Source organism: Nyctereutes procyonoides, unplaced genomic scaffold (genome assembly GCF_905146905.1).
Source record: "Nyctereutes procyonoides isolate TBG_1078 unplaced genomic scaffold, NYPRO_anot_genome, whole genome shotgun sequence".
NCBI lineage: Eukaryota > Metazoa > Chordata > Mammalia > Carnivora > Canidae > Nyctereutes > Nyctereutes procyonoides.
Window position 1 is genome coordinate 15,150,800 of NW_026575044.1, and position 22,719 is coordinate 15,173,518.

The following is a 22,719-nucleotide window of genomic DNA, read 5'->3' on the forward strand; positions in this document are numbered from 1 at the left end:
AAACTGGGCCCAGGCCCAGGGTGAGCTCACTGTCTGTACAAACACAAGCTAGGGGTGGGGGTGGCTAAGGAAAGGAGATTAGGAAGACCGGGCCCCAATGGGGAGCTGGGTGCCTCTCCTGGGCTGAGCAGCAGCAGGGATGGTACAAGGGCACAGGCAGCTAGGGAAGCTGGGTGCCAGCAGGCCAGCTCAGGTCCCCTGATGACCCCCTGCACCCCACCTAGGAGACATGGTGGCCCCTTAAAGAAGAGAATGTTTGATTCCAGTCAGCGTGGACAGGTTTATTATGGGAGCAGCAGCCCACTTCCAGCCGTACCAACAACAGGGAAACACAGGGGCCTCTGGAATGTACGAGAGTAGAAAACTCAGTCCTGAGAGCATGAGGACAAGTCATTCGTCTTCATCCTCCTCAGCTATGCTCAAGGACTGTGTGCTAGGGGCCCGAGCAGGCGTGGCCCGCTGGATGGAGACAATGCCACTGAGCAAGGCGTAGCCCACCATGGCTGCCAGTCCTGCCAGCACAGACAGGATCTGGTTCCGGCGCCGGTATGGTTCCTCCTCCGTCTCTGGGCCCACTGGTGTCTGGCGTGGGAGTGGCATGTCAGCTGAGGAACAAGGAAGGAAGGTGGGCAGGAGGGCTACGTCCTAGACCCCTGCGCACCCTCCCCATGGCTCGTGCCTACCCTTTCACCTGTCTGCCCCTTACCTCCATCCCAGGGGAAGTAGAGGCTGAGGATGTGTGTGCAGTAGGCACAGAGGTTCTGCAGCCCCCGCAGGTGGGCCTGCAGCTTTCCACTGGGCAGCTTGGCCTGCAGCAGCAGGGCCAGATAGCCAAAGACAAAGGCATCCAGGGAGGCAGGGCTGGAGCACAGAGAGAAGGGGCGAGGAGAGCATTAGAGGAAAAGCAAGCCCAGGAGGTGGGCTCTGGCAGCAGAGGGCCCCCGGGGGGAGGAGAAGACACCCAGTTCTGGGCCTGGTGTGGCGAGAGCTCCCCAGGTGGCGCCAGCTTGGCCCTGAATGGGACTCTATCCTGAGGCTGCATAAAGGGCCCATTGAGTGCCCCACCGCCCTGCAAGCCCCTCCTGTGCCTGGCAGCCCTCCCACCCCACACACACACAGCCCCACTGTCATCAGGCCCAGGGTCTGTACTGAGGACCTCTCGTCCAGCGCCTGAACCACCCCAGTCCCTGTGGCAACATATGAACCCGCATCTTCTCCCAAACCACGTATATTTGCCCTGAAGACAGACTCACGCATCTCCAAAGAAGAACTTCTGAGAGCCCAGGCGCTGAGAGAGCAGGGTCAGGCATTCCCGGGCCTCTTGGTATAGCTGTAGGGAGGACATGAGGCAGGCTTGTGGCTGTGGGAACAGAGCTACCTCCCATCCCAGGCACCCCCACTCTTGACCATCATCTTTGGGGCTCCTCTCCTACAGAGCCCCCTGCCCCAGAGGTACCTCCTTCTCCAGCTCTTCCTCATTCTCTGGGCTGTGCTCCCCGCACAGCAGCTGCAGCCGCTCCATGAACTGCCGCTGCATGCGGCCGGGAAGGAAGAAGTTCAGGGGAAAGGGTATAGCCTCCGCGTACCACTTCCGGGTCACCTCCACATAGTTCTTGGTGTCTACCCAAAAAGTATGTATCTGGATCGGGCAGTAGGAAGGATGAGGCAGGTCTGAGCCAGTGCACCTGCCTGACTTAGGGAGGCCTTCGTGGGTGTCGCTGACTCCCCCACCGCCCCCCACCAGCCACAGCCACTGGAGGTCCAGGCGCACTCACCAGCACCGGGAGCAGCTTCTCCTCCAGCAGAGACATGAAGGCCAGCGTGTCTGCCCCTTGCCGGGCCGACAGATCATAATCTGCATTGTACTTCTGTGGAGGAGACGTCTATGAGGTGGACACGAGGAGGCTCCAGGGGGCACTTCCCCAAGGAGAGAGGCATCCTGTCCAGCACCACCCTCTTGGCCTCTGAGTATAGCAGAGGCAGAACAAGCACTTCTCCCACTGAGGCCCCCCCTGCCTGGGCCCATACTGCAGCCTGTTGCTGTTGGCGGAAAGCCTGGGCCTTGGAGCCTGCTGGCCATCAAGGTCGGGTGCCCACTGCTGGGAGGGAGGAAGGCCCAGCCACAAACCAGGAGCAGCTCCCGGAGCTTCCACGGAAAGCTGGCAGCACGCCTGCTGACAGCCACTTTCTAACAGGGACTTCCCCTGTCTGTATATCACACGGCTGGCAGAGTTGAGCTCAGATGCAGTGTGGCCCTCAGAACTAGGGGACGCCATCCTCATGCCTGGGCCCCGCTGCGGGTTCTCTCAAAGCCCAGGACTTGGCTCTTTCTTCTGTGCTGCCACCACACACGGTCTGACCGTACCCCAAGTCTCAGTCTGCCACGCCTTGGTAGGCTCCAGTGTCTGGTCTCCAGCAACCTTCTCCACATCCTGAGGAAGGTCTGTCCCCACATAACCTCTGGAACATGATCCTTAGAAAACCATCTCTCGGGATGCCTGAGTAGCTCAATGGTTGAGCGTCTGCCTCTGGCTCAGGGCATGATCCCGGGATCTGGGATGGAGTCCCACATTGGGCTCCCTGCATGAAGCCTGCTTCTCCCTCTGCCTATGTCTCTGCCTCTCTCTCTCTCTCTCTCTGTCTCTCACAAATAAATAAATATTAAAAAAAAAAGAAAAAGAAAAGAAAACCATCTCTCTGAGCCTCAGTTTCTTCCCTGTGGAATCTTCTCTCACTGTGGCTGTGTTAGGAGAAAACTGGAAACCAGAAAGGCTGTGCCCAGACATAAAGAGTCAAGGCAGAGGTCCTGTCCCTGCCAGGAGCTCTGCCTTCTACCTGGGTCCTTTCCCTCCATGCCTCCCAAGCCTATACTGAATCCTCGGGTCCTTCACGTTTGGGAAAGCAGAAATGAAGAAGAGGCCCTATCTGACTAGTATTCTGGTGAAAGAGGAGCCCTGGCTAAGCCCCCTTGCTCTACAAACAAGGAACTTACATCCCTGAGAGGTGAAAGGACTTGCCCAAGATCACACAGTCAAGGTGCCCCTGTTCGTCCTGTACTAACTTTCTCAATGTCCCCATGCTGGCTCTATGCCTTGTCCATCCTGAGCCCCATTACTCAGCCTAACTCGGTCCCTGAGAGGACAGGAGCCACCTCTGGGGGCCTCATTTGAGCTGATGTTGTCCTCTGCCCTCCTTCCCCTTCATCTGCCCACTCACCCCTCCCTGCCCAGCAGGCAAAAGGCACTGAGCTTCCAGAGGCCTCCCCAGTGCCCCAGCTGAACACCTGGCCAGCAGCACTGTGTGTGCCTCTCCCATCGGACTAGGTGCTCCTTGAAGTTCTGGGTCACCTGCATCCAGCTCAGCTTTATCAAAAAATGTGTGTTGTGCTGAAATGACTGAACTCCTCTCACTGGCAGCCCTCCTACCCACGGAGCCACCTACCTCTTTTCGAAGGTGGGTGATGATCTTGTGTGGTACCGAGATGACCTCTCCATGCCTGGTCCGAAGGGCGGGCAGAGTTCCTGACATTGAGAAGACAGGAGGCCCACCAGACCCTCAGCTGCCTGTCCATATGAACGTACAGCATATTCCTGCCCGTCTCCTGCTCAGCTCCCTCACCGCCCCCCCGGGAGAATAGGGTACCTGAAGGGCTTTGCCAGGGGTTGGTAATCTTGTGCACCTTGAGAGGGGCGCCAGTAAACCTGGCATAGGTCTGCAGGGAAGGAAGCAGAAGGCAGACAGGCCCCCACAGGGGAATCAACAAGAGAAATAACACTCACTGAATTCCTTCTGTGCTACGCTTAGTACTTGCCTCACAAAAGAGGTGGACATCAGCTGTTTCACCATGGGCCACACAGGCTTGGAGAAACCATGGACCTGTCTCTAATGTCAGGTCTGCCAGAAAGAGCCTTCCCCCATCTCCTCTGCTGCCATCTCCCTGATGTACGCAGAGCCTCCCAACTTCTTCCTAACTCTCATCATCCCTTTTCTCAGGTGCACTGACTGTGTCCTTCTTTGGGAGTCTCTGTGGCCTGTTCCTACTTAAAGCTTAGAACCAGAACACCTTACACAGTAGGCGCGTTTGCTAACGTGTCTGCCTCTCTGCAAATAACTACGGGGTAGGAACTAAGTCTTATTCATCTTTGCGTGTCCAAGTGTGGTATTTGGAAGAGGCCCAACAAGTGCTTATTAAATGAAGGAGTGAGTAAACGAATGAAGTGAATTAGTCTGACTCCAAAGCTCTTTCCACAGAACGTGCTGGTGAGCTTCTTGGTTCAATAAATCTCAGCAAATGCTGTTTAGTGAGGCGGGGGGAGAAGGAGAAAAGGGAGCCTGAGAAGACAGGAATGCCAAGCCTGAGAACCCTGAGATCGTCCGGACTCAGTAAAGCTCTCGATGAAGAAACAGGGCTCAGAGACCACAAGGGATCGCTCCAAGGTCACACGGCCAGTAAAAGAACAATGGACGAGCAAGGACTAAGACCTATTTCCTGAACCCCCGACCAGACCTCTTGCTCTGGCTGCACAAAACCCGGGCTGTTAAGCCATAGGGCGTTGAGCCCCTATCGGCCGGGCACAGCCTTTGATTGCCTCAGTTTCCCCCAGTGCGCCCGTGCTGAGGCGCCCTGGCAAAATTCGGACGACCGGTCAGTTCGAGTCCCTCCCCAGTCCTCCAGGGCGCAGCACAGGACTACGGCGCCACCCCTCACCAGCACGGCCAGGCTGTCCAGGTCCACTGACGGTAGCCCCCAGCCCCCCGACCAGCAGTACAGCTCCATGGGCGCCGCCATCTTGCCCGCCCTCTGGCCCGGAAGCACCTTCCCCCGCGCTTCCGCCCGCCCCCGCGCGGCCCCGCCCCCCGCCGCGCCCAGAGGGCCGCCGGGGGCGGGGGCAGGAGGGAGCCTCGAGGCGGGGCGGGGCTGCACGGGGCGGAGCCGAGGGCTTCTGGGGAGGGCGGCCGCCGCCGGCACCAGAGGCGGCTCCCGAAGGGGGGAAGGGTTGTCGGCCGGGCCCTCCTCGCGGAGGCTGGGCGCCGTGACTGCGGCGAGGCCGGGAGCCCCGAGGGCGCGGCGGGTCCCGGCGAGGCGGGTCTTGTGCGCCCGGGCCGGCTCTGGGGGCTCTCGCAGATCTGCACGCGGCCTGGGCCGCGCCAAGGCCCCGCGGGGCTCGGCCCGGAGCAGGGGCCGCGGGGGGGTCCCCCGAGCCGCATGTTTTCCACAGCGCGTTATGTTTGGAGCCGGCCCCGCGCCGCCTGTCGCCATGGAAACAAAACAGGGGCGGCGGCGGCCGGAGCCGGGTCGGGCTGGGGCCTGGGTGGGGGAGGGGGTGGGGCTCGCGGCCGTTGCCGTGGTGACGGGAACCGAGGCGCCCCTGCACTTCATCCGGGTCATGGCCCGCCCGCCAGTGCCCCCTGTGTTCCCGGCCCGGGCCCGGCCCCGGCCCCGGCCCCCCGGCCTGTGCCCTGGTTCCCTCTTGGCCCCGCTGGCCCTTTGCTCGTTCCGGAGTCCTTCCTTCCAACCTCTTCACTGGCCACTGTGTTCAACTGGCCCTGCGGTTCCCAGCGGAGGCCTCCACGTTTCCCTAGGAAAGAGGCACGTGTCGGAGGACCCCCACCTTAATAAAAAGTACTTGCTTCGTCAGAGCAGTAAATTTCAAGCCATGTGGGCATCCCCTGAGCACGATAGCAAGCTGGTTTCCACCACTCCCTTGGCATCCTTTCCTGCCAGCTGTGGAATAAGGCCCACTGTCTGACGCTGCCCCGGCCTGGGGTTCTTGTCTTCCCCAACTGTAACTTACAGAAAACAAGTAGCGTTCGGTAGTGGCCCCCAGCAGCGACATGCCGGGAGGGTGAGAGAGAGGTAGGCACCTGGGAGAGAGGACCGTTAGGGAAAGGCAGGAGGCGGGAAGGCCTTCAGACTCTTCCCCAGTGCCCCTGAGTCCCAGAGCTGGGGATGCCTCCAGGCTGATTGGCAGCTCTTTGTTTCGCCCCCACCCCCCCACCGCCTGCTGGCCCCCCCCTTCGGCTCCCCCTTCCAGTCCCTCCGCCCCCCGCTCCTGCTCTCTCCGCCTAGCCTTTTCCCCTCCCAGCCGCCTGCCTGCCAGGGGTAGTGAGCCAGCTGAGCAGCATGGAGACGCAGGAACTTCGGGGGGCCCTGGCTCTTCTCCTCCTCTGCACTTTCGCATCTGCCAGTCAGGACCTGCAGGGTAAGCCAGGGTCCATCCTCTTAGACCCCTCTTGGCCTCTGCTCCCATTTGCCTCCAGCCTAGGAGCAGGAAACATGTGGGCAAGGAGAGAGTCCTGAAATTGAACAGGGGGAAGAGGTGGTGAAATTTTGGCCATAGGGGGAGGAGTGAACACCAGAGGGTAGTGGGTGATTAGGAGCTGGCCAGGGTCAGCACGAAGCCAGGGCAGAGGACTCAGGAGCTGGGTGCAAGGGCTGCTCTGCCGGGTTGGTGGCTGAGCATCCCCAGGCACCCCAGGGTCTGGGAGGGCAGTGCAAAGTGGGATTCTTCATCCTGGGGGCTCCTGGCTGCCCTGGGACAAGGTGGGGGTGGGGACCGAGAGGTCTGGGCTCTCCCGGAGGTCTGACTGTGGGATGGGCCTGTGGGTGTGGGAGAGGTAACTGAAACAGATGACACAGGCACAGATTCATTACTGGCTGGAAGGGAAACCACAGATTGGCCAGGACACAGGAGGCAGAAGAGCTGGGTCCTCCATTCCCGTGGGACAGAGGCAGACAGGAGGAGAGTTGGAGTCCTCCGTGGGCAGCTCTGCTCATCCAAAGTGGATGTGCTGAGCCCCCAGGATGGGAGGAGGGGCATTTGGGTGTGGAATGAGCCAAACCCAGCAGCCTAGAAAGTGCTTTTCCATTTCTGCCCTGTGGGCACCAGGTGCTACTTCTGCGTGGGATCAGCACAATAGCTCCCTTGCGCCACCTGCTGGGGGCATCTCCAGTGTGCCGGGCGCTGCTTCTGTATTTCCAAGAGAGCCTCAGGCCTGCGGGTTCCCAGAGGGTGGCAGTAGGCAACCTCCAGGAAGGGAAGGCAGCCTCCTCGAGTTGAGTTAGATGCCAGCAAGGGTTGAATTTCAGGAAGGTGACTAACGCTGCCTAGGGGTGGAGGCGGGGGGTAATGATGAAGGATGCTCCACCCCCCAGGGTTCAGGAGAAAGGGCAGGCCTTATTTAGCATTTGACCCCTCTCTCTGACCTGGCTAGTAATTGACCTGCTGACTGTGGGCGAGTCTCGGCAGATGACAGCTGTAGCGGAGAAGATCCGGGCAGCCCTGCTCACTGCTGGGGACATCTACCTCCTGTCCACCTTCCGCCTGCCCCCCAAGCAGGGTGGTGTCCTCTTTGGCCTCTACTCTCGGCAAGACAACACACGATGGCTGGAGGCCTCTGTTGTGGGCAAAATTAACAAAGGTGACTAGTGCACATCTCCTTTCCTGCCACAGTGATCCCCTCAAGCACTTTCCCTCATCCTCCATTCCCATATCCCTCTTAATTCTCCTCGGGCTCTTGAGGGGTGGGGCATGGATCCATCTGGCTGTGCTTGGGCACCATGAGGCACTTGGAATGGGGTGCCTAGGAGGTGCCTCAGAAGGCCAGGTACGCAGCAATAAAGCAAGGCCTGATACTCGTAGGGAGGGCATGTTGTACTTGGGGCTGCCTTGGGGAGGGAGAGGCACATTGCTGTGTCCCAATAATCTCTCAGATCCCTGGCACAGTCCAGTGGGTACAGAACTAGCTGCCACTCTAGCAAGGGACAGAGTGATCTGATGTCACTGAAGACTAAGGAAGTTCTAGTCTTCGAACCAGTTTGAGGAACATTTATTGTTCCTCACCTATCACATACAAGGTGATGAGAGATACCTAGCTGACTAGGGGATGATGGGTGTGCTATCCGGAAGAGGTGATCCAAGGCTTAGCTGGGAGACAGTATCCATACTAACCTCCCCTTCTGGGCAGTGCTGGTACGGTACCAGCGGGAGGATGGCAAAGTCCATGCAGTGAACCTGCAGCAAGCAGGCCTGGCCGACGGGCGGACACACACAGCTCTCCTGCGTCTCCGAGGCCCGGCCCAACCCAGCCCTGCCCTGCAGCTCTATGTGGACTGCAAGCTGGGAGACCAGCATGCTGGCCTCCCTGGAATGGCCCCCATTCCCCCAGCAGAGGTGGACGGGCTGGAGATTCGGACTGGGCAGAAGGCTTATCTGAGGATGCAGGTGAGCAGGGAGGGGGCCCCAAGCTTCAATGGAAACATTTTGCAGCAGTGGGAAGGAGGTGTTGGCGGGTCTACCACCCTACCCTGCTGCTGTCCTCCCCCCAGGGCTTCGTGGAATCTATGAAAATGATTCTGGGCGGGTCCATGGCCCGGGTGGGAGCCCTGAGTGAGTGTCCCTTCCAGGGGGACGAGTCCATCCACAGTGCAGGTAACATGGAGACTTCTGTTAGCTAACCTTCTGGACCCCAGATCACATCCTCTGACCTTTGTCAATTCTCATCTCCCTGACATCCCCCTTAACGCATTCCTTTGGCTCACTGGTTCCTGGGGCTTCTGACCCTGTGGCCCCCAATCTCCTTCACCTCTGGCTCTATGATCTCCAAGTGACACAGCCATCCAGGGAGGTGTGGGTCAGAACAGGCACCTGTTCAGGTCAGCACACCTACTGGGGTGGCTCGGAAAACAGGCCCATCTGAGAAGAATGGACCCCGAAGCAACCTGTGTGGGGGTGAGGGAGTTAGCTTGGTTGTGGTGACCCAGAGGGCAACTTGGGTCGGCCTTTGCCGGTGGCTGTCACCTACCAGCAGTTCCTCTGAGCATTGTCCATCCACCTAGTCTCTCTGATAAGGATGATCAGAGGTTCTTAGTTAAATAAAACGCCGACTTCTCCCAGAAGCTTGGCGCAGGTGAGGGGCTTGAAAATGGAGTGGACTGGGGCCCTGGCCCTGCCCTGGGTCACCTCTCCCTGGGATCCCTTCTGCCACTCCCAGACCTGGGAGCCAGGAGGACCTGGGCTGTGACCCAGGCAACCCCTTGGAGGGTCCGTATCCTTGGGGGAGGGCTGGTGCTGCCTTGTTCCAAGACACTTCTCAGCCTCTGTTCCCTCCCCCTCTTCCCATGTCTGCCTTCTGATGCTCTTTTCTCCTCTACAGTGACCAATGCGCTCCAGTCCATCCTAGGTGAGCAGGTCGAGGAGGTGGGAGGGAGGAAAGGCTGCCTGAAGCAAAATCCTTAGCCCAAGAGCTGGGTGGGTTTAAAGGTGGGGTGGGCAGCAGGGGCAGGAATTGATTTCTTGCCCCAGAGGGGGTCCAGGGCTGTCGCCCAGGTCTGAGCTTCTCTGCTCCTGGGGCTCTGACAGGAGAGCAGACCAAGGCGCTGGTCACCCAGCTCACCCTCTTCAACCAGATCCTGGTGGAGCTGCGGGATGATATCCGAGACCAGGTTTGAGTGCACCAGTGGAGGGTGGCCCTGATCCTGGGGAGCTGGTGGAGGCAAAGAGCCTACAGCCCCCACCCTTCTATCTACCAGGTGAAGGAAATGTCTCTGATCCGAAACACCATCATGGAGTGTCAGGTGTGCGGTGAGTGGGAGTGGGGCAGGCTCTGGATGGCGTCCCTGTGCTCCCCACCCCAAGGCTTCAGCCTCCACTTCTGGTGATGTGAATGGCCACCTTGAGGTGGCTCTGATGGTGCCCCCACCCCTCTGTCAGGCTTCCATGAGCAGCGTTCCCACTGCAGCCCCAACCCCTGCTTCCGAGGCGTGGACTGCATGGAAGTGTATGAGTACCCCGGCTACCGCTGTGGGCCCTGCCCCCCTGGCCTGCAGGGCAATGGCACCCACTGCACTGACATCAATGAGGTGGGGGATGGTGGCCCGGGAGGGCAGAGAGATCTGGCCCAAGGAGGAGGGGTGGATGTCCATCAGAAGCAGAAGAGCCTGGGCTTTAGGACATTGGGGTGCTGGAAAAGGAATGAGGAGGGGGGACACAAAGCCCTTGGGGAAGACCAGAGGATCACATGGGGAGCACGGGACCAGCTAAACCTTGCTGGGAGGGAGCTTAGGGGCCCAAGGGCAGGCATCAGAGTGCAGTGAAGCCGGGTGGAGAGAAAAGCACAGGCGGGCCTGACTACTGATTGTTTTGTCCTCTGCCCCCAGTGTGCTCACGCTGACCCTTGCTTCCCTGGGGTCAGCTGCATCAACACCATGCCTGGCTTCCACTGTGAAGCCTGTCCTCGAGGCTACAAAGGCACTCGTGTGTCCGGTGTGGGCATCGACTATGCCCGTGCCAGCAAACAGGTTAGCTTGGGCAGAGTGTGAAGATGAGGTATTGATCTCATGGGGACCAAGGGTATCTAGGCTGGATCTGGGGTCCTTGTGATGAGTGGGATTGGGTGTGTGCACTGGCTTTGCTGGAGGAGACCCGCCGTCAGTCTGGTTCTACCCAGAGTCTGCCCCTTCAGGTCTGCAACGATGTGGACGAGTGCAACGATGGGAACAATGGTGGCTGTGACCCAAACTCCATCTGTACCAACACTGTGGTGAGCCAAGTGCCCCGAGTATGTGTCTGTGGTGCTGGGTGTGCGGCCACTTCAAACCTGTTGCGTGGCCACCTCCTCCCCTTGGGCAGTCCACATAGATGTTGCACACACAGGTTGGGAATTCTGGGTCCATTTCCACTGTGACCTTTAGCAGCCTTCCAGAGCCTCAGCATCCTCCCCTGAAAACTGGGGCTGGGATACACATGGACAGGCTGCCAGGAGAGCCCAAAGGTACTTCCGGGTTTAGCTGGCATCAAGCTGGGTGTGCCTGTGGACACCCCTCAAGTGGGACAGTGTTGGTCCAAGGTGCCGGGCAGGCTGACCCTCCTTCCTGAGACGTTGCTTCCCTGTCCTTAGGGCTCTTTCAAGTGTGGTCCCTGTCGCCTGGGCTTCCTGGGCAACCAGAGCCAGGGCTGCCTCCCAGCCCGTACCTGCCACAGCCCAGCCCACAGCCCCTGCCATGTCCACGCGCACTGTCTCTTTGAACGCAATGGGGCAGTATCCTGCTCGGTGAGCTAGGCCTGAGGCCTGAGAGGAACAGGAGAATCTGGAGAAAGGGGGAGGGCCATGAATCTACTTAGGGCCTGGGATGGGGCCCCACATGGGAAAGGGCCCCGGGAACTGGCTGGGGAGAATGGGACTGGGGTGTGAAGAGCCCTACTGGCCCTCACTGCTCCCCTTTTTTTACTCAGTGTAATGTGGGCTGGGCCGGGAATGGGAACGTGTGTGGGACCGACACGGACATCGATGGCTACCCGGACCAGGCCCTGCCATGCATGGACAACAATAAGCACTGCAAGCAGGTGGGGGGGGGGGCAGGCGGGCGGGCTGTGGTGGGCATCCAGGCTGGGGCAGGCCACGACTCATCTGACCTCCTCCCCTGACATTTAGGACAATTGCCTTTTGACACCCAACTCTGGGCAGGAAGATGCTGATAATGATGGCGTGGGGGACCAGTGTGACGATGATGCTGATGGGGATGGGATCAAGAATGTCGAGGTGGCTCCTCTGCTCCCCTCCATACCTTGTCCCATAACCCTGCCACAACCCCCTCAGTCCCTGGCAGCTCTGCAGGACGGGCCCCAGTACTCAGTTTGGGAGGACAAGATGGATCACATGGAGGGTGGGCAGGCAGGCCATCCTGAGAAGTGATGGCAGACAAGGGCTCAGGGATAAGGTGAGGGCTGGGTGGCCAGTGGGGCAAGGGAAGCCTGACTCTTTGTCCCGCCCCAGGACAACTGCCGGCTGTTCCCCAACAAGGACCAGCAAAACTCTGATACAGATTCATTCGGGGATGCCTGTGACAACTGCCCCAACGTTCCCAACAATGACCAGAAGGACACAGACGGCAACGGGGAAGGGGACGCATGTGACAACGATGTGGATGGGGACGGTGCAGCTGGGGCCGGGGGGACTGGGAGGCCTGTGAGGATTCGGATGCTGGTGGGAATGAAGGGCAGTTGGGCAGTGTGAGACCTGTGGTGGGGGTAGGCGGGCTGGGCAGAAGTCCCTGGAAACGTGAAGGAGGCAGGGGGAAGCAGGAGTGGGCAAGGGGGTCCTGGTGGATTCTCTAACCTGCTGTCCTCTGAGTGGGAGACAAGCTCTGGGCTTTCGCTGACCCCAAAAGAGTGTGACATGTTGTAGTGACAACCTTGTGCGACCTGCCTGTCTCGTAGGCATCCCCAATGGATTAGACAATTGTCCTAAAGTCCCCAACCCCCTGCAGACAGACAGGGATGAGGATGGGGTAGGAGACGCCTGTGACAGCTGCCCTGAAATGAGCAATCCTACCCAGGTACAGGGGATGGGGAGGACAGGAGGTAAAGCCCCAGCCCTTCACATAGGAAGCAGTGTGGCCATTGTCTCCAGAGTTATCAAGAGATGGTGAGAACAGGCCCCTCTCTCTCAGACAGATGCAGACAGTGACCTGGTGGGGGATGTCTGTGACACCAATGAGGACAGGTAGGGGGCGCCAGGAACTAGCTGGTCTCATCAGGGCTCCTTTACTTTCCTCCAGTCTGTTTTCTACTTCCTGTACAGCTTAATTGATTCTCCACTACTATTGGGTGGGAAGTCACTCCCCTAGGCTACCCCCCACTTTTGCTGTTGGAGCTTCGCCTCACCTGGCTGACTGCAGGGGATGTGGCTGAATGGAGGGCACACCCCAGACTCCTGAGCAGGAGAGGGGATGCACGTGGTACTTTTAGAGCTTTTACTTGATGCCTCTTCTGGGCAGTGATGGGGATGGACATCAGGACACCAAAGACAACTGCCCACAGCTGCCAAACAGCTCCCAGCTGGACTCAGACAATGATGGACTTGGAGATGAGTGTGATGGGGATGATGACAATGATGGGGTCCCAGACTATGTGCCTCCTGGTCCTGATAACTGTCGCCTGGTACCCAATCCCAATCAGAAGGACTCAGATGGTAAGGCTGGGGTCCCACAGAGGATGGCACTGGTGGGAGCGCTACCCAGGGGGAGGTGGTGGGTGCTGCCAGGGGGAAGTCAGGAAGACAAGGCACAACAGTTGGTAGTGTTGTCTAGAGGCCACGACCAGGCCTTCCTGAATGCCTGGCTTCACTCTGCCCAGGCAATGGCGTTGGTGATGTGTGTGAGGATGATTTTGACAATGATGCGGTGGTAGATCCCCTGGATGTGTGCCCTGAAAGTGCAGAGGTGACCCTCACAGATTTTCGAGCCTATCAGACTGTCGTCCTGGATCCCGAGGGTGATGCTCAGATTGATCCAAACTGGGTCGTGCTCAATCAGGTACGAGGGCAGTGGGCTGGGCAAGTGCTGGACAGAGCAGACTACCAGGTGGGGCCTAGATGAGGTAGCGTACCCGGAACAGAGCTTTCTTCTTTACTACACACCACCAGGGTATGGAAATCGTTCAGACCATGAACAGTGACCCCGGCTTGGCAGTTGGTATGTGCGGGACACCCAGTCAATCGTTTCCAAATGGAGGAATCCTACAGGGGCAGAGGGAGGGGGCCACGCTGGCCACCCATACTGCAAGCATTCCTTCCCACCCCTGGCCCACAGCAGGCCTGTAGTGGCTTTGCTGCCCTTGACCTTGATCCCACCCACCCCCAGGGTATACAGCCTTCAATGGTGTGGACTTTGAAGGCACCTTCCATGTGAACACAGTGACTGATGATGACTACGCAGGCTTTCTCTTCAGCTATCAGGATAGCGGCCGCTTCTATGTGGTCATGTGGAAGCAAACAGAGCAGACCTACTGGCAAGCCACACCCTTCCGGGCTGTCGCTCAGCCCGGGCTGCAGCTCAAGGTCTGAGTCTGCCCACTTCCCTCAGTCCCAAAGCCTCCTTGGGCTGACCCTAGGGCTTCCCCCACTGCCTGAGGGGGAACCCTCTTTCTTAGACATCTGGCCTGGAAGCTAGCTCCCCAGGACTCTAGAATGTTCTCCGATCTCCTTGACTTCCTTTTCCACCTGCACTTACCAACCCGTTGTCAACCTGTGGCTGAGCTGCTGTCTTTGCCAATACCCTCCAGGCAGTGACATCAGTGTCCGGCCCAGGTGAACACCTCCGGAATGCCCTGTGGCATACTGGCCACACCCCTGATCAGGTCCGACTGCTGTGGACTGACCCACGAAACGTGGGCTGGCGTGACAAGACCTCCTATCGCTGGCAGCTGCTGCACCGGCCCCAAGTTGGCTACATTCGGTGAGGGGAGGGGCTGCACCCTCCTGAGGGACTCCAGCCCACTCTTTCTTCATCTGTAGCTGGGACTCACCAGTGACTGCCCCGCTACTCCATTCCTTGGTGCCATGGGCTGGGACTGAAGCCGCTTCTCTCTCTGCCCTCTCAGCCCCTCTCTCCTACCCGTCAGGCAGCCTGGGCCTTGGAGCTGGTGCTGCCCAGGACCTATAGGCAATGTTTGGCGAGTCCTTCCTGGTCCATGATCCGATTTCCCCTCTGTAAAATGAGGGCATACCTTGGGAGCCTCTAAAGCGCAGGCCAGTCTATGGAGAGGCCCGTGACATTCGGCGCCTTCTGTGGCACCTCCCAGAAGCTGACTCTGAAGGGGTCATTTGCAGAAGAGTAAACTGAGGCCCAGACCACATGGTTCTTAGTAGCAGAGCTAAGGCTTCTCAGTTCTGTGCTGTGTGCAGCACTGTGCATTTCCTAGTTGGTGGGGGTGACAGGGAAGGGAGGGGAAACGCAAGAGCCTAGGGTCCAGGGACTTGGGTTGGTTTCCCTTTAAGGTGCCTGGGGCTGCAGGGTGCCAGGGCAGAGGATGAGGGAGGGTGGACTAGAGCCTGGGAAGCGGGTGACTTCACCCCCCAGCCCATTGTGCTCATTGTCATGGCAACCCAATCCTCGCTTGGAATGCGGCTGGTGCTTTGAGATGCAAAGGGGGTGGACAAAGAGGCAGGGGCCCCAGTCCTGAGAAAAGCACCCCGTCCCTCCCCTTTCCTTCCTCCCACTCCCTCCTTCCGTTCTCTCTCTGGCCTGGTGAGCTCAAGGGGGGTTGGGGATGAGCAGGGCCTGGGTTCGATGGCCCAGTGCCTGCTGGCACCCTAGCACCAATGTACACCCCTATCCTGGACAGGGTGAAGCTCTATGAGGGTCCTCAGCTAGTGGCGGATTCTGGGGTGATCATTGACACAGCCATGCGAGGAGGGCGTCTTGGTGTATTCTGCTTCTCCCAAGAAAACATCATTTGGTCCAATCTCCAGTATCGATGCAATGGTGAGGCTCCAGTCTGAGATCACCCTGAACTTCCGTATCCCCTCTTGGAGAGTTCTATCTTCTGACCTTAATCCTTTCTCCTTCATTAGACACAGTGCCTGAGGATTTTGAGCCATTCCGGAGGCAGCTGCTCCAGGAAAGAGTGTGAAGAGGTGCCCACTGGATTCAGAATCCCCATTTTAGATCCTCCGGCCTTGGGGTCCATCCTGGAGCCCCTGGGGTCTAATCTACAGCCACCCAGCCAAACAGACTGTCCTGTGGCACCCACAGGTGTTCAGCCCCAGAGGGGTGGTGACCCCCACTGTCCAGAAGACGGAGCTTTTCAAGGGGTATTTTTCTCAGGAGCTAACCCCAGGAAAGATAACCTCCAGTTGCCATAAAGTTACAGTGGTTTTCTAAGGGAGCACGTGTTGCTTATATGAGGGACTTCCCGGGATAGTGCAGGGAGCAGGAAGGAGCCTGAGGGCTGGGAGGTTGGAAGTTCCTCTGAGTGTGGGGCCCCGTGGCGTGGCGGAAGAAGGGCACTGGACTGGGGCAGGTGAAGGATGAGGGGCTGACCAGAAGATGGCTAAAGCCCTCCCGGGCCCCCCTTACTCACGGTGTGGCAGCGGCGACAATCCAGTCTATCAGGTCGTTCGGATCGAGAGCCAGGAGGGCTGGAGCTGGCCCGCTCGGGGCGAGGGGGAGGCCGGGGGGCCGGGGGGGCCGGAGGCCGGGACGAGTGCAATATTGGCGGGGGAGAGAACAACACTGCACCGCGTCCCGTCCCTCCCGCCCACCCGGGGCCCGGGATCCCGCTCCGCACCGCCTGCAGCCGGACCAGCTCCAGAAACGGTGTCGCGCTGGGGAGTCGGGTCCACCCTGGAGGCCAGAGACTTGGCGCCTGAACGAGGGGGAGGGGACGGTCGTGGGGGGACGCGGAGGCCGGAGGGGAGACCGCGGTGGCCCGGAAAACTGCTTTCCGACACCCAGCCGTTGCGCGCGCTTGCTCTTTAAATACTCGGAGCGGGCGGCGCGGAGCTGTCGCCATGGTGACGCGTGTCCCAGCAACCGGACTGAATGGCTGTTGCCAGGCAACGACGGGGCCGAAGTTTTGGGACCGCCCACTTAGATGCTAGCGCTTTCTCCCGCGGGCGGGTGGGGGGGCCTCCGCGCCAACCCCCTCCACCACCCCCCCCCCGGGCCGCGCGCCCCGCCTGGCCGCCCGGCTTCTTCCAGCCCCACGGCACCCGAGTGCCCTGAAAGTTCCTTGTCCAGTCTGTACTCGCGGCCACCGAGAACTGGGGGGATGTAGCCTCCGGAGGGGGCCCGACCCCCGCGCTCCATGTGCTCTGTGCCCCAAATACCTCCCCGCGCCAGACATTCCTGCCCTCGTCCTCCTTGCACCCCCATCACGCCCCCACACAGACGGCCCGTGGTCACAGCAGAGCCTGCCCCCCCAGCGTCGCTCGGGGGCCCCCAAATACCACTCTGTTGCCCCACCTAGTCCCTGCCTGCTAAATGAATCATTAACCTAACCCATTTCCCTTCCCACATTCCGCTGACCTCTCCCACATACCTCGCGCCCCTACCACGTACCTCAGGGCCCCACCCACCGAGCGCCGGCTCCCTGGGACCCCGCCCCACGCGCCCCGGGGTCCCCTATCGCCGACAGCCCCTCCGTGGACTGAGCGGCGCCTCCCTGCGTTCTGCGGGCGAGCCCCTGACCAGCGCGCCGGGGCCCCCGTCTCCCCGACCTCCCGCCTCGGCCCCTCCGGCCGCGCGCTAGCACGCGGCTTTCTCCCGAGACCCCGGCGCCCCCGGTTCCCGCGCGCACGGCTGCCAGGCTCCCGGGGGCCGCCAGGGGGCAGGAGAGCCCGGCCCGCCGCTGAAGGAGGATCCGACAGGAAAGACCCCGGGGTCCCGCGGAGCGTGAAAGGGTTCTTCCCCCGCCCCCGCCTCCATAGAAGCTGAGGCGGGAACGCGGGCTGGTGCAGGGGCGGGGACTGTGGGTTTCGGGGGACCTGCGTGAGGAACGGGACAGGGAGCGGCTGGGACTGGCCGAGGAGCAGAGATTCCGGGAAGTGGCGGGGGGAGGGGGTTCACGAGTGGCACCCGGTCCACCCTTTTTAGAGCCGTCTCGCTCTTCCCCAGCCCCCGCAGGGAGGCTTCCAGGGACCCGGTGAAAATGAGGCAGTGGGGTGAGGGACCCAAGGGTGGGCTTCCTCGGCCTGCTGTCAGGGTCTGACGTAGCCCATTCCTCTGTTCCTTTTCTCACCCTGATTGTCGCCCTGAGGCTAAACGGGGAGCCAGGGAGACCCAGGTCCTGGACTCCCCCCACTCCTCCACTGCCTTCTGCAGCCAGGGAGTGGTTGGTAGAAGGAGTAGACCATTTGGAGAACAAACAGGTTGTCAGAGGGTTGAGTGATGGGAGCCCAGGTACCCTCCAGGAGGGCCCAGGAATGGTTGGGAAGGAGGAGGAAGAAGGAAAGGGGGAAGGGGCGGAGTTTTGTTACCTGTCACCTGCTCCCACGGAGTCTAGGGCGGGCTGGGGACCGGTATAAAGCAGCAGGCGCCTGTGATCGCTCCACCTCACACGCAGCGCCTTCCTGAAACTGTTCCACCTCCTCCCACCCAGTTCACCACCACCATGATTCCAAGCTTCCAGGCCCCTTTCTTCTTCCTGCTCCTGGTAACCCGAGAGCTTACAGGTGAGGGGCACAAGATGGGGGCTGCCTTGCTCATGGGGTCTTCCCAGCCATTCTGTGGGTTTTCTTTCCTAGCAGATTGCACCCCCAGAGGCAGAAGTTGCAGACAGGGGTGACCCAGTCTGTGCCGGAATGGAGAGAGGCTAAGGACAGACGGGAGAGTCAGCCCCTCAGGAGAGCTGGCGCCAGGACCTTACAGTGACCTGGAGAGAAGTCTGGGGAGGTGGTGGGAGTCGGGAGAGGTAAATATTAGGATTGGAGAAATGGACAGCTAGGATCAGAGGGTGTGGGAAGAGAGAGGGAGACTAACAGGAAGGAGGAAGAGGGCCCTGTCTCAATCTCCATAATCACCCCAGCACAACATGGCACCCCATCCCCGACCAGCGGCCCAGCCTCAAGCTCGTCCTCCACCTTGAGAAAGCATGGTTCCTCATCCTTGACCAGCAGCCCAGCCTCAAGCTCGACCTCCACCTTGAGAAAGCATGGCTCCTCATCCTTGACCAGCAGCCCAGCCTCAAGCTCGACCACCAGCCTGGGAAAACACAGCTCCTCATCCTTGACCAGCAGCCCTGTCTCAATCTCCATAATCACCCCAGCACAGCATGGCACCTCATCCCTGACCAGCAGCCCAGCCTCAAGCTCGACCTCCACCTTGAGAAACCATGGCTCCTCATCCTTGATCAGCAGCCCAGCCTCAAGCTCAACCACCAGCCTGGGAAAACACAGCTCCTCATCCTTGACCAGCAGCCCTGTGTCAGGCTCGATAATCACCCCAGCACAGCATGGCACCTCATCCCCGACCAGCAGCCCAGCCTCAAGCTCGACCTCCACCTTGAGAAAGCATAGCTCCTCATCCTTGACCAGCAGCCCAGCCTCAAGCTCGACCTCCACCTTGAGAAAGCATGGCTCCTCATCCTTGACCAGCAGCCCAGCCTCAAGCTCGACCACCAGCCTGGGAAAACACAGCTCCTCATCCTTGACCAGCAGCCCTGTCTCAATCTCCATAATCACCCCAGCACAGCATGGCACCTCATCCCCGACCAGCAGCCCAGCCTCAAGCTCGACCTCCACCTTGAGAAACCATGGCTCCTCATCCTTGACCAGCAGCCCAGCCTCAAGCTCAACCACCAGCCTGGGAAAACACAGCTCCTCATCCTTGACCAGCAGCCCTGTGTCAGTCTCGATAATCACCTCAGCACAGCATGGCACCTCATCCCCAACCAGCGGCCCAGCCTCAAGCTCGACCTCCACCTTGAGAAAGCATAGCTCCTCATCCTTGATCAGCAGCCCAGCCTCAAGCTCGACCACCAGCCTGGGAAAACACAGCTCCTCATCCTTGACCAGCAGCCCTGTGTCAGGCTCGATAATCACCCCAGCACAGCATGGCACCTCATCCCGGACCAGCGGCCCAGCCTCAAGCTCGACCTCCACCTTAAGAAAGCATAGCTCTTCACCCTTGACCAGCAGCCCAGCCTCAAACTCCACCTCCTCATCCCCTACCGGCAGCCCTGTCTCAGGCTCCACCACCACCCCAGCACAGCCTGGCACTTCATCCTCCACCACCAGCCTAGCCTCAAGCTCCACCTCCACCTTGGGAAAACTCAGCTCCTTATCCCCGCCCAGCAGCCCTGTCTCAGGCTTGACTGCCACCCCAGCACAGCATGGCACCTCATCCTCCACCATCAGCCCAGTCTCAAACTCCACTTCCACCTTGGGAAAACTCAGCGCCTCATCCTGGGCCAGCAGCCACACCACCAGGACTACCGCCAGCACCACTAACCATAGCATGGAACCTCCCATCTCCTCCAATCATAGCACTTCTCCCCAGTCTATTAGGATCTCCTTCTTCTTCCTGTCCTTTTCCATTTTGAACCTCCAGTTTAATTCTTCTCTGGAAAATCCCAGCAGCAACTACTACCAGGAGCTGCAGAGGAACATTTCTGAATTGGTGAGTAGGTGTCTTTATTCTTCTGTGCTCCATGCTCCCCCCACAGCAGCCTCCAAACTGCCTGGACTGTTTGCCTCAAGCCTTAGTCCTTCCATTCTCAACCCAGTTTTTGCAGATTTATGGACAGGAAGATTTCCTGGGCCTCTATAACATCAGATTCAGGTAGGGGGTTCTGGGTGTGGAACCTGTGTGGGGGAGGGGCAGGTTGCCTTGGTTGGGGGAGTCTCTGCACCTGAAGGTGGGACTTATGGTTGAGTCACCGCTTTCCCTGTGAGCAGACCAGGATCTGTGGTGGTAGAATCAACTCTGGCCTTCCGAAATGGTGCCACTGATGCCAACAAGGTGAAGACACAGTTAGAAGACAGCAAAGAAGGAGCCAGATATAACCTGAACATCTCGAGTATTAGTGGTGAGGCCACCTTTCCCAGCTGTGGCCCAGCACCATGTCTCTGTTTCTGTCTTCGGGGGCCCCTCTGTCCAGCACCTGGGTTCCTACTGTCCCCCAGGGTGTTGGAACAGGGAAGGTCACTCCTTTGGAAGAATATTCTGACCCCTACTTTTCCTTTTAGTGCGAGATGTGTCCTTCCCTTCCTCTGCCCCATTCGAGTCTGGGGTTCCTGGCTGGGGCATTGCCCTGCTGGTGCTGGTCTGTGTTCTGGTTGCACTCGCCATCATCTATGTTGTTGCCCTGGTAAGTGTTAGGTCTCCAGCCCTGGCCAGAAGCCCCCCTGCTAGAAGGAACTCCATGGCCTCCCATAACACCCTGTTTCTCCCAGACCGTGTGCCAGTGCCGCCGAAAGAACTGTGGGCAGCTGGACATCTTTCCAACCCGAGACGCCTACCATCCTATGAGCGAGTACCCCACCTACCACACCCATGGGCGCTATGTGCCCCCTGGTGGTAATAGACACAGCCCCTATGAGGAGGTGAGGAGGGGCCCGCAGGTGGAGGGAGGCAGAGGTTTGGGCTGCGCGGGGCTTCTGAAAATGCTCAGAGAAGGTAGAATAGGAGAGGGGCACCAAGTAAGTGGTGGTGGTGGTGGCAGTGGCGGTGGTGGTGGCGGCCCACGGAGGCAGGAGGGCCTTCGAGGGGTGGGGTGGAACAGCGGGGGAGGGGAGGAGACCTTGGGAGGAAGGGGATCTCAAAAAAGAGTGTCTCCACGACCAGCATTTCCAAAGCAGCATTCCCTGCTCTGCTGAACTGGCAGCACAGCTGCTCCCTGGGACCCAGGATGAAAGGGATGTGACGCCATCCATGCAGGACTCACCAAGGAATGAGCACCTGTGCCCCTATTCATTTAGCTCCTAGGAGCAGAGGGTGGATTTAGAAAGTCTGGCAGGAATAGAGGGGGTCTCGGATGTGGGGGAGAAGTATAACCCATCCAGGTGAGCCTGGGTGCCAAGGGGTTCTCAGGAGTCTGGAGGAAGCGAGGACCCCTCCTCCTTGTTTCTCACCTGGCCTTTCTCTCCAGGAGCTAGTCAATAATTACTTGGGCCACCTGAGCGACACTCCAGGTCGGGGGAGGGGAGTTTCCTTCCCTTGAGCCTGTTTTCCTTTGCTCAGAGACTTCCTTCTCCCAGTCTTACAGAGGCAGATACTCCTGCTTGGGCTGGAGGAGCGCGATGGAAGGAGAAAGGGGCAGTAGGGGAAGGCGAGGGGGCTGCTGAGAGCCGAGGGGGGCAGTGAAGGGGACCAGAGGGAGGAGGAGTGGCCCTGCGCCCTGTTTACAGTCACCTGGCTGCTGCTAGTGCCCAGCAGGTGCTCTCCCAATTAACCCTTTGAGAGTTAGACTCTCAGACCTATTACCCCACCCTGTGGTGTGATCCGGGAGCCACTTCCTCCCAGGAAACGCACAGCTTCTCAGCCCATGTCTCCTCCCTCCACCCAGGTTTCTGCAGGCAATGGGGGCAGCAGCCTCTCTTACATGAACCCGAACCCAGCAGCCACTTCTGCCAACTTGTAGGAGCACATTGCCTGCCCAGCGTCCAGATGACAATGCCACTTGCCTCCCCCAGGCCCCCACCAGAGTCCTCTCCTCTCAACTGTGTTCTGGGCTGGTGAACTAGGGGGTTCAGGTGGGCTGTTCACAGACCCCACCATGTCCCCTAACCCATGTCAGCCCTGCTGAAGCCCATCCGAGCCCCTTGGGGACAGGGGCTCCCAGGAGGACTGACCCAGAAAGTCCCGGGTTGGAAGTACAAACCAGACCACGGCTGAATAAAATGGGGACCTCATCTGTGCTGACTGCCAACTTTGGATCTGTCATCTGTGACCCATAGGTGGGGGGCAGGCTGGGGGGGCATTGGAAGGGGTCTTTGCAGGAGTTGGGGGCAGGGAAAGAAGGCAAGGAATAGGCTTTGTCTGGAAAGCAGGAGACGTGGAGAGATGACATTGGGGCACAGGTCACCTCTTTGCATCCCTGGTGGCACACAAGGAAGGAGGAAACGAAACTGAGTTGGCTTGGAGGCCAGCGTGACCCGAAGTCAGTGTGACCCAGCTCCACCTGCACCCCTGGCTCTCCCCTCTCCTCAGGCTGGGGGCTGGTGCCAGCCACGTCCTTGCCTCCCCTTGGCCCAGTGCCCATAGGCGGCTCTATTCTTAGCTGCCAGGGTGTGAAGTAAGTCTGTGGGCAGCGATAATACAGGCAGAGTCAACATAGAGTCAACAGGCCATGATAAGCACAGCATTAGATCCGGACGCTGACGCCAGGCCTGGCCCCCTCCCTGGCCAGCAGGGTCTGCTCTAGGCACCTTGGGAATGGGGAAGTGGTTCTGGTTCCCTGACCCTTTGGGCCCAGGCACGGTGCCTGCCCCCCTCAC

The 22,719-nt window shown here is 59.5% G+C and overlaps 3 protein-coding genes across 4 annotated transcripts; 2 read left to right on the forward strand and 1 right to left on the reverse strand.

Annotated features, from left to right (window-relative positions):
- Positions 1 to 266: 266 nt before the first annotated feature.
- MTX1 (metaxin 1) lies at positions 267 to 5,208 on the reverse strand. The gene is given in 9 exon segments (XM_055324501.1): positions 267 to 605; positions 707 to 861; positions 1,254 to 1,330; positions 1,457 to 1,639; positions 1,776 to 1,868; positions 3,442 to 3,521; positions 3,643 to 3,712; positions 4,709 to 4,884; positions 4,887 to 5,208. Coding segments are annotated over 9 exon segments (1,371 nt in total). The 3' UTR covers positions 267 to 390.
- An 877-nt stretch (positions 5,209 to 6,085) lies between these two features.
- On the forward strand, positions 6,086 to 15,668 carry THBS3 (thrombospondin 3). 2 transcript variants are annotated; one of them, XM_055324508.1, is made up of 23 exons: positions 6,086 to 6,203; positions 7,216 to 7,422; positions 7,969 to 8,225; positions 8,330 to 8,432; positions 9,157 to 9,183; positions 9,363 to 9,445; positions 9,533 to 9,584; positions 9,714 to 9,862; positions 10,160 to 10,300; positions 10,465 to 10,542; positions 10,900 to 11,052; positions 11,235 to 11,345; positions 11,434 to 11,541; positions 11,776 to 11,935; positions 12,219 to 12,337; positions 12,452 to 12,504; positions 12,779 to 12,972; positions 13,137 to 13,315; positions 13,426 to 13,474; positions 13,643 to 13,839; positions 14,064 to 14,236; positions 15,126 to 15,265; positions 15,355 to 15,668. In XM_055324508.1, the coding sequence occupies exons 1-23, from the start codon at positions 6,125 to 6,127 to the stop codon at positions 15,411 to 15,413; spliced, it is 2,871 nt and encodes a 956-aa protein (XP_055180483.1). In that variant the 5' UTR covers positions 6,086 to 6,124; the 3' UTR covers positions 15,414 to 15,668. The 2 variants fall into 2 exon arrangements, with proteins under 2 accessions (XP_055180483.1, XP_055180484.1); XM_055324509.1 differs by lacking the exon at positions 9,363 to 9,445 and having other exon boundaries at positions 9,533 to 9,577.
- Positions 15,669 to 17,859: 2,191 nt separating this feature from the next.
- MUC1 (mucin 1, cell surface associated) lies at positions 17,860 to 22,136 on the forward strand. The gene is made up of 7 exons (XM_055324137.1): positions 17,860 to 17,955; positions 18,309 to 19,900; positions 20,007 to 20,062; positions 20,179 to 20,309; positions 20,470 to 20,591; positions 20,677 to 20,826; positions 21,789 to 22,136. The coding sequence occupies exons 1-7, from the start codon at positions 17,895 to 17,897 to the stop codon at positions 21,861 to 21,863; spliced, it is 2,187 nt and encodes a 728-aa protein (XP_055180112.1). The 5' UTR covers positions 17,860 to 17,894; the 3' UTR covers positions 21,864 to 22,136.
- Positions 22,137 to 22,719: the final 583 nt, after the last annotated feature.